The following is a 16,690-nucleotide window of genomic DNA, read 5'->3' as shown; positions in this document are numbered from 1 at the left end:
ACACAGTGTTGCAAGCACACGTGCTATGGTCTGCCAGTCAGGTAATCAAGAATCCATGACACCAGGAAAGCATCCACCTGCATCGCTGTCAGCTTCTCCCCCAGCAGAGCAGGGCGGATGGTGTTGAACACACTGGAGAAGTCAAAAAACATGACCCTCACAGAGCTCGCTGGTTTGTCCAGGTGGGTGTAGACACGGTTCAGGAGGTAGACGATGGCATCCTCAACTCCTAGTCGGGGCTGGTAGGCGAACTGGAGGGGACCTAAGTGTGGCCTGACCATAGCCTGAAACAGCTCCAGAACAAGTCTCTCCAGGGTCTTCATGATGTGGGAGGTCAATGCCACCAGTCTGTAGTCATTGAGGCAGCTGGGGCGTGGCGTCTTCGGCACAGGTACGAGGCAGGACATCTTCCACAACACAGGAACCCTCCGGAGCCTCAGGCTCAGGTTGAAGACATGGTGAAGTACTCCATTAGGGATAATAGGATAATAGTGGGAGTGGGAATAAAGGGATAATAGGATCCCTTTATTCCCACTCTCTGTTTTCTGCTGATCAGCCAATGCTCCACCTATGCTAATAACTTCCCTGTAATTCCATGGGCTCTTATCTTGCTAAGCAGCCTCATGTGTGGTACCTTGTCAAAGGCGTTCTGAAAATCTAAGTGCACATCTACTGCATCTCTTTTGTCCACCCTTCTTGTAATTTTCTCAAAAATTTGCAGTAGGTTAGTCAGGCAGAATTTTGCTTTCAGGAAACCATGTTGGCTTTGACCTACCTTGGCATTTGCCTCCAGGTACTCCGTAATCTCATCCTTAACAATCAATTCCAACAACTTCTCAACCATTGATGTCAGGCTAACAGGTCTATAGTTTCCTTTCTGCTGCCTTCCACCCTTCTTAAATAGCGGAGTAATATTTGCAATTTTCCAGTCATCTGGTACCTTCCTAGAACCCACTGATTCTTGAAAGATCATTGTTAATGCCTCCGTAATCTCTCCAGCTACTTCCTTCAGGACCCGAGGGTGCACTCCATCAGGTCCAGGAAATTTATCCACCCTCAGACCATTAAGCTTCCTGAGCACCTTCTCATTCGTTATTTTCACTGCATAAACTTCACTTCCCTGACACTCTTGAATATCCGGTAAACTGCAGATGTCTTCCACTGTGAAGACTGATGCAAAAAACACATTCAGTTCCTCTGCCATCTCTGCATCTCTCATTACAATATCTTCAGCATCATTTTCTATTGTCCCATACCTACCCTCGACTCTCTTTTACCCTTTGTAAACTTAAAAAAGCTTTCAGTATCTTCTCTGATATTAGTCGCTAGTTCCTTTCATCATTCATCTTTTCCTTCCTAATGACCTTCTTAGTTTTCTTCTGCAAATTTTTTAAAAGCTTCCCAAATCTCTATCTTCCCACTAGCTTTGGCTTCCTTGTATGCCCTCTCTTTTGCTTTTACTTTGGCTCTGACTTCACTTGTCAGCCATGGTAGTGTCCTTTTTCCATTTAAAAATTTCTTATTTGGAATATATCTGTCATGCACATTCCTCATTTTTCGCAGAAACTCCAGTCATTGCTGCTCTGCTGTCCTTCCCATTAGTGTCCCTTTCCAGTCAACTTTAGCCAGTTCCCCTATGCCATCGAAATTTCCTTTTTTCCACTGAAATACCAACACATTGGATTTTAGTTTCTCCTTCTCAAATTTCAAAGTGAATTTGATCATATTGTGACCACTGTTCCCTAAGGGTTCCTTAACCTTAAGCTCTCTTATCACCTTCGGATCATTGCACAACACCCAATTCAGCACACCCGATCCCCCAGTGGGTCCAACAACAAGCTGTTCTAAAAAGCCATCCCTTAGACATTCCACAAACTCTCTCTCGAGGTCCAGTATTGACCTGGTTTTCCCAATCCACTTTCATGTTAAAACCCCCAACAATTATCATGACTTTGCCCTTCTGACCTGCCTTTTCTATCCCCTGTTATTTGTAATCCACATCCTGGCTACTGTTTGGAGGCTTGTATGCACTGCCATTAGGGTCCTTTTACCCTTGCCATTTCTTAACTCAACCCATAAAGACTCTACACCTTCTGATCCTATGTCATCCCTTTCTAATGATTTAATATTATTTCTTATACACACGGCCACACCACCGCCTCTCTGCCTACTAACCTATCTTTCTGATACACCATATATCCTTTGACACTCAGCTCCCAATGGCAGTCATCCTTTAGCCAAGTTTCAGAGATGGCCGCAACATCATATTTGCCAATCTGTAGCTGAATTTCAAGATTGTCCATTTTATTTCTTATGCTGCGTGCATTCAAATAGAACACTTTCAGTCCAGTATTTGTTGCTTTCTGTTTTTAACTGCACAATGTCTCTATTGCCCTGTAACTCATCCTCATGTAACTCAGGCTGTGATTATGCCTCATCTCCTGCCTCTTCCTTCTATCACCCCTGTTGCACGCTATCTTTGATTTATTTCTGTTTTCCCCTTACTCAGCCCTATCACTGTGGTTCCCATCCCGCTGCCAAATTATTTTAAACCCTCCCTTACAGCTCTATTAAACCTGCCTGCTAGGAGCTTGGACTCCTTTGGGTTCAGGTGTAACCCATCCTTTTTGTACAGATCAAACCTCTCCCAGAAGAGGCCCCAGTGATCCAGAAGAATAATGCGCGCTATTCTTGCACTCGTTAGCACGTGGCACAGGCAGCAATTCTGAGATTACTAGCCTGCAGGTCCTGCTTTTCAGCTTCCTATTCAACTCCCTGAATTCTCTCTTTCCTTTACTTTACTTTATACTTTATTGTCGCCAAACAATTGATACTAGAACATACAATCATCACAGCGATATTTGATTCTGCGCTTCCCACTCCCTGGATTACAAATATTAAATATTAAAAATAGTAAAACTTAGTAAATATTAAAATTTTAAATTATAAATCATAAATAGAAAATAGAAAAATGGAAAGTAAGGTAGTGCAAAAAAAACCAAGAGGCAGGTCCGGATATTTGGAGGGTACGGCCCAGATCCGGGTCAGGATCCGTTCAGCAGTCTTACCACAGTTGGAAAGAAGCTGTTCCTAAATCTGGCCATACGAGTCTTCAAGCTCCTGAGCCTTCTCCCGGAGGGAAGAGGGACGAAAAGTCTGTTGGCTGGGTGGGTCGTGTCCTTGATTATCCTGGCAGTACTGCTCCGACAGCGTGCGGTGTAAAGTGAGTCCACAGACGGAAGATTGGTTTGTGTGATGTGCTGCGCCGTGTTCACAATCTTTTGCAGCTTCTTTTGGTCTTGGAAAGGACAACTTCCATACCAAGTTGTGATTCACCCTCGAAGAATGCTTTCTACGGTGCATCTATAAAAATTAGTGAGGGTTTTAGGGGACAGGCCAAATTTCTTTAGTTTTCTCAGGAAGTAAAGGCGCTGGTGGGCCTTCTTGGCAGTGAATTCTGTTTGGTTGGACCAAATCAGATCATTTGTGATATTGACCCCGAAGAACTTAAAGCTTTTGATCTGTTCCACTTGCGCACCACCGATGTAAATTGGGTCGTGTGGTCCGCTACTCCTTCTGAAGTCAACAACCAATTCCTTTGTCTTGCTGACGTTGAGAGATAGGTTATTGTCTTCGCACCATGCCACCAGGTTCTTAATTTCCTCTCTGTACTCAGACTCATCATTACCCGAGATACGGCCTACAATTGTTGTGTCATCAGCAAACTTATATATTGAGTTTGATGGAAACTTGGCTACACAATCATCAGTGTACAGGGGCTGAGTACACAGCCTTGTGGGGCACCGGTGCTCAGAGTGATTGTAGAGGACAACTTGTTCCCTACTTTTACAGCCTGGGTCCTGTCTGTCAGGAAGTTGAAGATCCAGCTGCAGATCTGAGTGCTAAGGCCCAGGTTCCGGAGCTTAGGAATCAGTTTATTTGGAATGATGGTATTAAAGGTAGAGCTGTAGTCAATGAAAAGGAGCCTTACGTATGCGTCTTTATTCTTCAGGTGTTCTCAGGAGGAATGTAGGGCCAGAGAGATGGCATCTGCCGTTGACCTGTTGCTCCGGTAAGTGAATTGCAAAGCGTCGAAGTTGACTGATAGGCTGTGGTTGATGTGTGCCATAACAATCTCTTGAAGCACTTCATAGCAATTGATGTCAGAGCCACAGGTCGATAGTCATTCAGGCATGCCACCTTGTTCTTCTTCGGCACTGGGATTATCGTTGCCTTCCTAAAACACGAGGGGATCTTAGACTGAAGCAAGGAGCAGCTGAAGATGTCAGCAAACACTCCAGCTAGCTTGCTTGCACAGGCGTGGAGAACCCGTCCTGGGACTCCATCTGGGCCCGTCACCTTCCTTGGATTTATCTTCAGGAAGGCCCTTCTAACGTCCTCCTCGGTGACGATGAATCTCGATGCTACCAGGTCTGGTTCATCCGGAGGGAGCAGGATGCTCCTCTTCTGTTTGAATTTTGTGTAGAAGACATTAAGTTCGTCAGCAAGAGAAGCGCCACAGTTATTGATATTCCCAGCCTTTTCTTTGCGCCCAGTGATCTCATTTAGACCCTGCCATAGTCTACTGACATCCCTGTGGTTAGCTTGGGCTTCCAACTTGGCTCGATATTGCCTCTTGGTGCCCTTAATGGCTTTCCGGAGTTCACGCTTGGATTCCGTGTAGCGACTCTTCAGGACCTCCTCCCTTTTTCTACCCATGTCATTGGTACAAATGTGGTGAGTGGCTTGGGGGTGGTAGGTGCTGATTATTTTTGCTGAAATGAGTAAGGGAGGGGAGGTTGATGCTTTCCTGCTGCCCGTGTGAGGGAGGGAGGAGAAGGGGGCTTTAGGGTTCTAACATTTTAACTGTCACTCTCACGCTTTGGAGTTTTAACTCTCATTCTTAGGGGTATTCTACTGTTTTTGTGGATGTCTGTGGAGAGCAAGAATTTCAGGGTGTATATTGTATACATTCTCTGATATTAAATCGAACTATTGAACTAGAATTGAGATGCCCATTAACCTCAATTTCCCCAGAGTTCTATGATGCTACATTTGGTCAAATACAGGTTGACTACTGATTTTCCAGCACCCTCGATTCCTGAGCCTTGCCGGATTAATATTTTTGCCAGATTAAAAGAGTTAAATAATAAAGACAATAATAATGGCAAAAATGTAGAAGCTTAAAAAGGATTATTAATTAAACAAAAATTAAATGTAAATTTATTAATTACCATGCTTACAAAGAATGTTGCTTCTCGGTTATCTTTTTAAACATTTCATCCAGCCAAAGTTGTTTCATGTGGTTTGATCTCTGTCTCTGTAATATTTCTTGCCTCAAATAAAAATTCATTCGTTCTTGTTCTGTCACAAAGGTACTTTTCTCCAACTCTTTGATTAAATCTCCTAACAACTCAATTAACTTGTCAATAATAAATCTTTTAGTTTCATCCATTTTATCATCATTATCACTGCTATCTTCTAAATCAGCATTCAGAACACTGTTTATAATTTCTGAGTCCGTAAGGTGATGCACAACAGGTGCTTCGTCATCAACAATCATCCGCTTACATAAATTTGCTTCATTAAGACTACTTGCAATATCTTTGAAAGCAGGTCCTGTAACATTTTTTATATACACAAGCAAATCATAAACAATTACTTTAACCTTTGATGCACAAAATCCTGTTCAACCATTGTGCTTTTCTTCAGGTGTATTATCAAACATCAAGGCAAGCCACAAGTTATGCCAGGCATTCTTTAGTGCTGAAGGATCTACTTTCTTCCGCCCTCGAGCAATGAACCAAAGAATGTCCTTCATGTTAAATTCTTCAACAAATGTCTATACAGAATTGTCAGCATTTATCTCATCTAACAGACATGTCATGAAAAGTGAGCGATACTTGACCTCAGTTTCATCCGAATTAAAAGAGTTTTCCAAAAAATTAGTGGTCAACTAGTACTGCCTTGATGCCAATCTCTGCAATTCAGCTCTTAAATCCATGTTTGGACTAAGCCTGTGATAAAATAAGAATTTCGAGTAGTCCTGGTGAAACCTGTCTGTGTGATCAGTGAGTCAGTTATTGGTGAAGAAGTGCCACCTGATAGCAATGTTGATGCCAATGACTGACAACAGACTGACTGAATGGCAATTAGCTAGATTGGATTTGTTCTGGGTTTTTTTTGTTTACAGGACAACAGCTTGACTTGAAGAAGCACAGCTAGTTCTGGAGCACAAGTTTTCAGTACTATAACACAGCTGCTCTCTGTTCCATAACCTTTTTTTCTCTATCTAGAACTTTGTTGCTCCTTGAATAGGTCAGAGGATTGCAGGAAAGATGAACAAAACTCCTTTCACACAGGAGAGTAATGAGCATTTGGACCCTACTGCCTGAGACTGTGATACAGGTAGAAACAACTCTTATGTTTAATAATTATTGTATTTTACATGTCACAACCTCCTGGACTATTATTGAAAAGTGGGACTAGGTTATTCTTTTTGATTGGCACATACGTGTCTTTCTGTGTTGTAAATTGCTCTTAATTCCATTCTCTTCTCTCCAAACTCGTGCACCATATACACTACATAATCCTCTTCCCAAATGAGAAATAAACTTGCGAATTGCAAGCGATCATGGAAGAAAGGTCAATTGTAATGTCGTAAGCCTCATGAACAATATGCAGGTCAGCCCTTCAGGAGTATTCACCTTTAGCTGATCATACTAAGAACTGTACAGGCAAAACTTGGGCACTCTGCTTTATATCAATGTAAGAACACAAGAAAACATTCAATATGAAATACTAAACTTGAGTGACTTCAGTCAGTCAGCAGCTGGAGCTGTGTGCACAAAAGCATAAAGACAGTTTTGCGAGCTATACAGCAAGGACACACCAAGTCTTCGCTAACCTGCTCATTTGCACATCTTATGTTAATCCACATTTTTATTTTCCCCACGTTCCCATCAACTCCCCCCAGATTCCACCACTAGGGGTGACTGGCAGCGGCCAATTAACCAGCCTGCATTTGACTGAGTCACCAACAATGAGGTCCTGGCCCGCGCCCAGATACCCAGCCTCTTCACCCTACTCCAACAACGCCATCTCCGCTGGCTGGGCCACGTACACTGCATGTCAGACGGGAGGATCCCGAAAGACCTGCTGTACGGGGAACTGGCCTCCGGCAAGAGAGCACAAGGGCGGCCCCATCTTCGTTTCAAAGACGTTTGCAAGAGAGACATGAAGTCACTGAGAATGGATATGAAGAGGTGGGAGGACATCGCAAGCGATCGCTCTCACTGGAGGCTGGAACTATGCAGAGGTCTAAAAAGAGGAGTGGAGAAGCTGAGGCTTGCTGCTGAAGAAAAGCGCACTCGTCGGAAAAACAGCACCAAGACAACACTGGAGGACAGCACCTTCAAGTGCAGTCGCTGCAGCCGAGACTGTCACTCCCATGTGGGCCTCTACAGCCACAACAGACGCTGCTCTAACACAGACTGAAGCAAGACTTTCCAAGCGCAGATCCATGGTCTCACAAGACTAACGGATGCCACCACTACCATTTGGATGTGGGAGGAAACCACGACACCAGGAATAAACTCAAGTGGTCACAGGAAGAACATGCAAACTTCACACAGGACAGCAATATTATTATAAATTACGTGTTTATTGATGAAGACAGATGACAATTTTGGCAACATTTGCTAAAGTATAAAGAACTTCATATCAAACAATTATTGATCAACTAAATAGGTGTCAAATCATTTCTCCATGATGGTGAGATAGTAATGATGGGACATAAATTTAAGGTGATCTGAAAGTATGGAAAGTCTCTCTATTGTGGTTAATAATAGAAGCTTCTGTCACAAAAGTTACAAGAAATTAATTAGACTAAAAGACTGCTGTGGAATACAAAGTTAACACATAATTTGTTCTGGCCTGCTGCATGTTCCATTCCCCACTTCCCACCTCCAAACCTAGAGATTATTCATCTTTCCATAAAATAATTTAATCACACATCCTCCACTAAGCATTCATTTCTGCCAGACATCCTTATTCTTAACTGCAATCTTTAAGGAGACTACAAAATGTATGGATTTAACAGAACAAGCTGCAGGAACTCAGCAGGTCACACAGCATCTATGGAAGGAAAGGGGTAGGTGATATTTTGGGACAAAACTCTGAAGCAGGACTAGAAAGAGGGAAGAAGCCAAGATGAGAGAGAAAAAGAGGAGCACAAGCTGGTAGATCCAAGTGACAGAAGAAGATGGGCAGATGGGGAGTAGGGGAGTGGAAGAGTTGGAATAATGTAGGAAGCTGGGAAGTGATAAAGGGCTGAAGAAGTTGAAAGGAGAGGACAGCCGACCATGGAAGAAAAGGGAAAATAGTGAGGAGGGAAATGGATGGGAGGAAGGTGTGGGTGATGGGCAGACAGAGAAAGCAGGAGAAGGGAAAGAGAAGGAGTGATGGGGCTGGTGAGATAAGGGAAAACAAAGTGGGGGGGGGGACAGAAGGGAGCGGTTACCAGAACTCAAAGAAATTAATGTTCATGTGTCAGGTTGGAGACAACCAAGGCAAAATATGAAGTGTTATTCTTCTAATCTTTGTCTCGTATTAACATAGCAGTAGAGGGGAACAGGAACAGACATAATAGTTTGGAAATGGGAAATGCAATTTAAATAGCTGCCCACCAGGAGATCCAGGCTGTCACAGCAGAGTGAAGGTTCTCCACATAATGATGCCCCGATCAGCACCAGGTCTCACCAATGTACAGGAAGCATCAAATGCAATAAAAGACACTGATGGATACAGATGTGAAGGACTGCCTCACCTGGAAGGACAGGTTAGGGCCTTGAATAGTGATAGAGGTGGTGTAAGGATAGGTGTAACACTTTGCGCAGTCGCAGGAATAGGTGGGGGTGGGTGGCTGGTGGGCGGGAAGTATGAGGGTAGGATGAGCAGACAAGGGAATCATGAAGACAGATCCCTACAGAAAGTAGCAAGGGGAGGGGAAGGGAAGATGTGCCTAGTGCTGAGATCCTTTTGGAGATGGCAAAAGTTGTGAAGAATAATATCTTGAATGTGGAGGCTCCATTGGTTGGTGAGTACAAAATGAACCCTATTCCTGTTGTGCCTTGGTGGGGGGGGGGTAACAGGGAGGGGTGAAGATAGTGTGAGAGTAGACATGAAGGAAGTAAGAGATCTGGGTGAGGGCTGCGTCGATAGCAGCTGATGGAGCCCCACTTTCTGAAAAAAAAAAGGACATCATGAATGTCCTGGAATAGAAAATCTAATGAGATAAAGGTGGCAGAGGAGAAACAGATGGAAATAGCATTCTTACAATGACAGGGTGGGAAAAGGTGTAAAGATAACTGTGAGGGCTTGGCAGGTATGTAGACGCCCTCGTGCTGGAGGAATTCAGCAGGTCAGGCAGCATTTATGGAGGGAAATGGACACATCTAGATGTTAGAGGGTTGGAACTGGCACTGTGTGACCTGAAAACACCCAACGCATCTAATTCTAACTTTAACCACTGGGTTAAAATTGAAGTTTATGGAAAGGCAAGGAGTGAGAGATCTAATGCCTAGGAAACTTGGAAATTCAATGTTGAATCCCTTTGAATTAAATGTCTTTCCTGGCTGCCAATTGTGTTGAGAAGTTGAGAGGTGGACTCAGCCAGGCCATTGGAGAACAGGGAGTGGTTGACACTATAGAGGGAGAAAAGGAGGTGAAGAAAATGCAAGGCATGAATTCAGCTCAAGAATGGCAGATATAAGAGACAGAGACAGAGACAGAGAGAGAGAGACAAACCAAGACTCAAAGTGCAAATGCAAAGGGTACATAAGGTAGAGGAGAGAACTCCATGTACGCTGAGGTGGAAGGGAGAATACAATAACTTGCATGGGGAACAGATATGGCTCTGATTGACCAGGATTGAGTATAGAAGTGCGATGTGCTGATGTAGATGGAGAGGAGGAGAAGATATTGTGTCTGGGCAGGATATGCACAAAAATTCTTGATTGGTCAGTGCATGAAGGGATACAGGGAGAAGGCATGAGATTGGGACTAAGAGGAAAAATTGAATCAGCCATGATGAAATAGCAGAGCAGACTCGATCGGCCAAATGGCCTAATTCTGCTCCTATATCTTATGGAAATAAGGGTGTAATAGGGGAATTATGTGGTCTGCAGCCCCATTGACTCTCCAAACACACCTTCCTTAAACTTTGATTAGTGTTAATTATTATTTCTTTTGCAATTTTTTTACATTCCATTTCCTCCTTGAGCCCAACCTGCCAGGAGGTTTAACCCTTCTTATGTACACTGTTATTACAAATTATTTTGTATTGTATATTTTGGTACATCAAATCTTAAATGGCTGGTCTGCATGTGAATTTACTTGGGATTCAAATACAGAGTCCACAGAACTGAGGCAAAACAGTCATGAGGTCATGGACTGTATCCAGATTACAGAAGAGGTTGTGTTTTCTGGCAAATGATAGCAAGTCAGTCCCCAGGGCCTGGCAAGGTGTCACCTCAGACCCTGTGGGAGGTTAAGTACAGAAAGTGCAAGGCTGTAGGAGAGGTATTTAAAATGTCCTTAGCCATGAATGAGGTGCCGGAGGATTGGAGGACAGCTAATGCTGTTCCAGTGTTCAAGAAAGGCCCTAAGAATAAGCTGGCGAACCTGATATTGGGGTGGTTAAATTATTGGAAGCTATTCTAAGGGACAGGGTATATAAGTATTTGGATAACAAGGCCAGATTAGGAACTTTGTGCACAAAAGTTTGCATCAAACCAATCTTGTAAAGTTTTATCTTGAGGTAGTTATCAGGAAAGACCCGCATGGGAGGCTGGTCCATAAGGTAGGCTGGAGGTTCAGTTGCTTGGTATTCAGGATGAATAGCAAATTGGATTCAACACTGTCTTTGCGGGAGAAACCAGAGAGTGGTAATAGATGGTTGCTTCTCTGACTGGAGGCCTTTGACTAGTGGCATGCCTCTGGGATTGGTGCTGGGTTCGTTATTTGTTACCTATATCAACAAACTGGATGATAAAGCAATAAACTGGATCAGCAAATTTAAAGATGGCAGCAAGATTGGGGGCACAGTAGACATTGAGGAATGCTATCGAAGATTTCTATAGGATCGGAACCAGCTGAAAAAATGGTAGATGGAATTTAAAGCAGACAAATGTGAGGTGTTGTACTTGGGAGGACAAACCAGGGTAGGACTTACACAGTGAATGGTAGGACACCGAGGAATGCTGAAGAACAAAGGGATCTGGGAATACAGGTCCATAATTCATAAGTAGATAGAGTCGTAAAGAAAGCTTTTGACACATTGGCCTTCATAAATCAGAGTATTGAGTACAAGAGGTGGGACATTATATAAAAGACATTGGTGAGACCAAATTTGGAGTATCATGTGTAGTTCTACCTCCAGTAAAGCTATCAATAAGATTGAAGGAACACAGAAATTTTACAAAGATGTTGCCAGGGCTTGAGAACCTGAACTATAGGAAAGATTGAATAGGTTCGGAGCGTAGGAGAATGGGGGAAGATTTAATAAGGGTATACAAAATTGTAGCAGATAGGGTAAATGCAAGCAGTCTGTTTTCATTAAGGTTGGGTGAGACTAGCACAAGAGGTTATGCATTAAGAGTGAAAGGTGAAATATTTAATGGGAGCCTGAGGGAGAACTTTTTCCACTCAGGAGGTGGTGCGAGTATCAAACGAGCTCTCACTGGAAGTGATAGATGCAGGTTCAATTGTAACATTCAAAAGAAGTTTAGATAAGTACATTGGTGATGTATGGAGGGCATGGAGGGCTATGTTCCAAGTCGATCAAACTAGGCAGAATAACAGTTTCACATGAAGTAGATGGGCTGAAAGGCACATTTCTGTGCTGTAGTGTTCTATGAATTCATGACCAAACAATCTGCTGTGAATTGGCAATACTTTTAAGGATTTCCATGTACAGAACCCACCAATAAAATGTTGACTTTTAGAAACCTACCTTTGCCTTGCTTTCCTCCACAACAAACCTGCGAAGCCGTTGTCCTCTTCTTATGGAGAATCTGTGACCTGCATCTGCTTCACAACCTTTAAGGTCGCTTGCTCCTCCAATCATCCGTTTCTCACTTACCACCCTCTTTTCCTGCAAGTTCCAATTGATTCAAATCAATCAAATCACATACTGTAGCTTGGAATAAAAGACGATGCTGTGTTATAACATTAGTTTTCATTTAAATGCAAACAGGGGTAACCTTTCAATAGACTCAGCAGCAACATATGCACATATAAAAAAAGAGTACAAGAAAAATTAGGGAAGAGAATGAAACTGGATGTGAAAACGGGTACTTGATGGTCAGCACAAACACAAGAAAATCTACAAATGCTGGAAATCCAAGCAATACACACAAAAAGCTGGAGGAACTCAGCTGGAGTTTTTTGTGTGTATGTCACTTGATAGTCAACATGGTCTAAGTGGGGCAAAGGACCTGTTTCTTTGTTGTATAACCATTACTATAATTGAATTGAAGTCATTGCCCTTATACTGTACATATTTTGCTAAGTATCATGAAAAATCAGACTTTAATTTTCCCATCTTCTTTCCATAAACAACTTTCAGAACCCATTGCGATACCTCATTGTGGGGTGGCACAGTAACGTAGTGGTTAGCACAACACTCAAAAGTACAGTACCAGTGATCCAGATTCAATTCCTCCGCTGCCTGTAAGGAATCTGTATACTCTCCCTGTGACTGCGTGGGTTTCCTCCAAGTGCTCTGGTTTCACCCCACAGTCCAAAGATGTAGCAGTTGGTTGGTTAAGTGGTCATTGTAAACGGTCCTGTGATTAGGCTAGTATTAAATAAAGGAACTTCAGGACGGCACAGCTTTAAGGGCTGGAAGGGCCTATTCTGTGTGGTATCTCAATAAAATAAATACCTATTTTATTCTAGTGCAAACATGCTTGGAAATAGCTTCATTTCCTACCTCTATACTAGTGTTTTCTGAGCTTTCAGCTTGATAGCAAAATCAAATGTTTTTAGATTACCCTAGGTTGAATTCAACTTCCACTTCATTACACCACACTGCCTCTGCCTGGTTGTTCTTTAATCAACCATTGATTCAGCTAATTTTTGGCATAAGCAAATCTCCTTAGTTTATTAAGATGCAAATACAATTTGGTCATGTGGTTGACAGCCTAGGTGAGAGCTTCAGACTACTGGAAGTCAAAAAAAAATTGGACACCAAAAAAAAAGAGGCAAATGGAATTTTTAAGTGTAAGTTAAGGTATTTGGAAGAATAATAATATCAAAGTTAGCTGTGAGTGTGAGCCATGAGGAGGATGCAGTAAAGTTCCAGTATGATTGTCAGAGTAGGCAAATGCATAGGTATCTCTGAGATCATCCACCTTTGTTGACGTAAACAGGGAGGTGACAAAATGGGAATAAGACAGATACAATGAGACAAATTAGAAATGCTGGAAGTTAGCCAGTCAAGTAGCATTTGCGGGAAGAAAATGTCAATGTTTCAGGTCAGGCCCTTTCTCAGAACTGGGGTATAAAAGAATTAAAACAATCTGCTTTAGTTTCTCTAATATAAAGGAGTAACCACAATGTGAACACAAAATGCAGTAGACCAGATTGGAAAAGCAAGTAAATCACTGGTTCGCGTGATAGAGAGAACTTTTACAAGTGAACAAGGACTGGTAGGGAGTGAGAACACAAAAGGGGAGGTATGGTAGCATAGTGTTTATCACAATACTTTACAATACCAATGACCTGGGTTCAATTCCAGCCACTGACTGCAAGGAGTTTGTATGTTCGCTCCATGACCTACCACTGCTCTGGTTTTCTACCACTGTCCAAAGATGTAATGGTTGGTAGGTTATTATAAAATTATCCTGTGATTAGGCTCGGATTAGATCAGGGCCTCCTTTACGCTGTACCTAAATAACTAATGAATGATTGTATGGACCCCGGATGGTGGAAAGGGAAAAGTGAAGGAACAAGTGTTGCATTTCCTCTGGTTGCATGGGGTGCTACTAGAGGATAGTTAGTTATGAATGGCAATAGAAGACTGGATCAGGGAATCACAAAGAGAATAGACCCTTTAAAAACTGCAGGAATGGGAAAGAAAGAAGATGTGACTGGTGATGGGTGAATGTTGGAGCTGGCAGGAACTGCAGAGGATAATCTCTTGAATGCAAAGTCTGCTGGGATAAGTATCAGGGAAACTCTCATCTTTGTACATTGCAGGGGAGAAAGCATGAGAGCAGATGCACGGGAAATAGAGATAATGTGGTTGAGAGCTCTATATGGCAAAGGGATAGCCAGGTTTCAGGAATAAGGGGGATATTTTAAAGGCTCCATCATTGGGCCAAATGCAATGGAGAGAAAGAAACTGAGAAAAAGGAACAATGACCAAGGTGGTAAGGTAAGAAGAACTATAGGCAAATTAACTGTGGGAGTCTGTGATTTTCTAAATGCTTGCTAGTCTATCTTGAGACGGAGTAGAAAGCAGTGTTGAAATCGACAGTCAAAGTAATGATTTTTTAAAATTTCTGTATGGATGCCTTCTTGAGATACCACCTCTTTAAGATGGCCTCAGTGGTGGGGTGGATTGGATGGAGCTAGCTGAGCCTGCAGCAACTTGTGATCCTATGCTCTGCAGCCTCCATACCAGGCTATGATGCAACCAGTCAGAATGATCTCCACTGTAAATCTGCAAGAGCATTTAGTGACATACCAAATCTCCTCAAATTTCTAATGAAGTAAACGCCCATTGAAAGAGACTCAGTAATGGTAATTCCATTCTGTTGTTGGAGACAAGAGTTTGTGGTGCAAACTTTTTTCCCTTATCAGCTTATGTCTGGATGTCATCAAGTCTCAGTGCATGCAGGCCTGGCCAACCCCATTTACTGAGAATTTGTCAATGGAAATGAACATTGTACAATCATCAGTGAACCTCAGATAAATGGAAGGTTATCAATAAAGCAGTTAAATCCGATGTGCTTTGAGGATTTCCTGGATTCTGCAGATCTGATTAACTTACAAAGTTCACAAGCATTTTACTTTATCTGGTTTACAGGTCCAACTATTAGATATCATCCAGCTGATGCCCACTGATTCCAGTTTTACAGGATTTCTTAAGGTTTCTATAGGTCAAATGTTGCCTTGATCTCAAGGGTAATCTCCCATTTCATGCTGGAATCTAGCACTTTTGCCCTTCTGTGGGCCAAGGCTGTAAAGACATCAGAAGTTAACTGACTATGATGCAACCCAAAGAGGCAACTCTGTGCATCTTATTGTGAATAAATGCTGAATAGGTGCCACCTGACTGCAGAGTTAACAACACCTTCCCTCAGTTTGATGGCTGTGGTAACTAGGTGGATGGCATTTGTCAGGCAGACATCAGTGTTGCACTGACAACTTGGCTACATGCCCATTTTATTCTGCAATACAGGCCTTCAGCACTACAGCAGAATGTTGTCTGGTCCATTGCCTTTCACATATCCATTACTCTCAGCTGGTTCTTTCATCAAAAGAAATGAAACAGGTTGAAGTTTGATCTCTGTGATGGAGATGGCTTCAAAAGGAAGCCAGAGAGATCATGCACAGAGCATTTCTGTCTGAACATAGCAGCAGAAGCTTTGGGCTTTGTTCAAGCACTCACATGCTGGGACCCATCTTGTTGAGGATGGTGATAGCTTTAGACCTGCGTTCTCTCATTAGCTACCTCTTTGCCCATCACCATTCATGACTAGATGTAACAGGACTGCAGAGCTTTGGTCCAATCACTGATTGAGCAACATGAGAAAAATCTGCAGATGCGGTAATCCAAAGCAACACACAAAATACTGGAGGAACTTAGCAGGCCAGGTAGCATCTATGGAAAGGAATAAATAGGCGATATTTTAAGGCCAAGATCCTTCATCAGTAATGTCCTGATGAAGGGTGCTGGGCCAAAATATCAACTGTTTACTCTTTTCCATAGATGCTGTCTGGCCTGCTGAGTTCCTCCAGCATTTTGTGACTGATTGTGGAACCTCACTGCCCTGTAAGTATTTCCTACATTCCACTCATGCATTTTAGTGCACATTTTCACCAGGTTTTACCACTGTTAAACATATACAAACATTCTGGTAAGGTGATTCCAGTAAGATGGTGGCCTGCTCGATCGCAGCGGCTTCTATGGAGTCAACCAAAGGTGTTATTGTCTATTTTATACATTTTTTTACAATTGCAAGACCCTGCTGGATATTGAGAGCTTAACGTACTGCAGGTTTACCCCAACAACTTAAGTGGTGGCAGAGAAACTAAAGGAGCTGAACTTGGTGTGGATCGTGCTGCTGCCTGCATCAGAGAGGCAGAGGAACTGGTCCCAAGGAGGTATGCAGTCTAACAGCGAGTGATCGTCTGAGTCACTTTTCTTGCGATCACAAGATCCTGTTGGACACCATTGGTATGGAAAGATGCAAGTCTGATTCACTGACTTATTGGCAAACAGCAGGGGCGGTTGGCAGGAGAGCTGTGTGGCCTCAGTTGTAGCAAGGTCTAGACTTCAAGCCATGGTGTCATCTGTTTACAGCCACCCAGGAGAGAGGAGTTGGAATTGGTGTGCTCCACCAGAGTGTCGGGGGCAGTGTGGCACGGTATCCAAGCTGAGTCGTCGCTGGTCTCAGTG

General features: G+C 42.9%; 1 protein-coding gene across 1 annotated transcript in view; it reads right to left on the bottom strand.

The window, feature by feature from the left end:
• LOC140200692 (uncharacterized) overlaps positions 1 to 16,690 on the bottom strand; it is a 409,587-nt gene that overhangs the window by 258,689 nt on the left and 134,208 nt on the right. Inside the window, exon 6 of the mRNA XM_072264267.1 lies at positions 12,014 to 12,154. Within this exon, the coding sequence (XP_072120368.1) occupies positions 12,014 to 12,154 (141 nt within the window). The remainder of the gene's footprint in view (positions 1 to 12,013; positions 12,155 to 16,690) is intronic.

This window comes from Mobula birostris, chromosome 1, assembly GCF_030028105.1.
Source record: "Mobula birostris isolate sMobBir1 chromosome 1, sMobBir1.hap1, whole genome shotgun sequence".
In the NCBI taxonomy this organism is placed as follows: domain Eukaryota; kingdom Metazoa; phylum Chordata; class Chondrichthyes; order Myliobatiformes; family Myliobatidae; genus Mobula; species Mobula birostris.
Note: the sequence above shows the minus strand (reverse complement) of the source record. Positions and strands in the feature narration are given on the sequence as shown.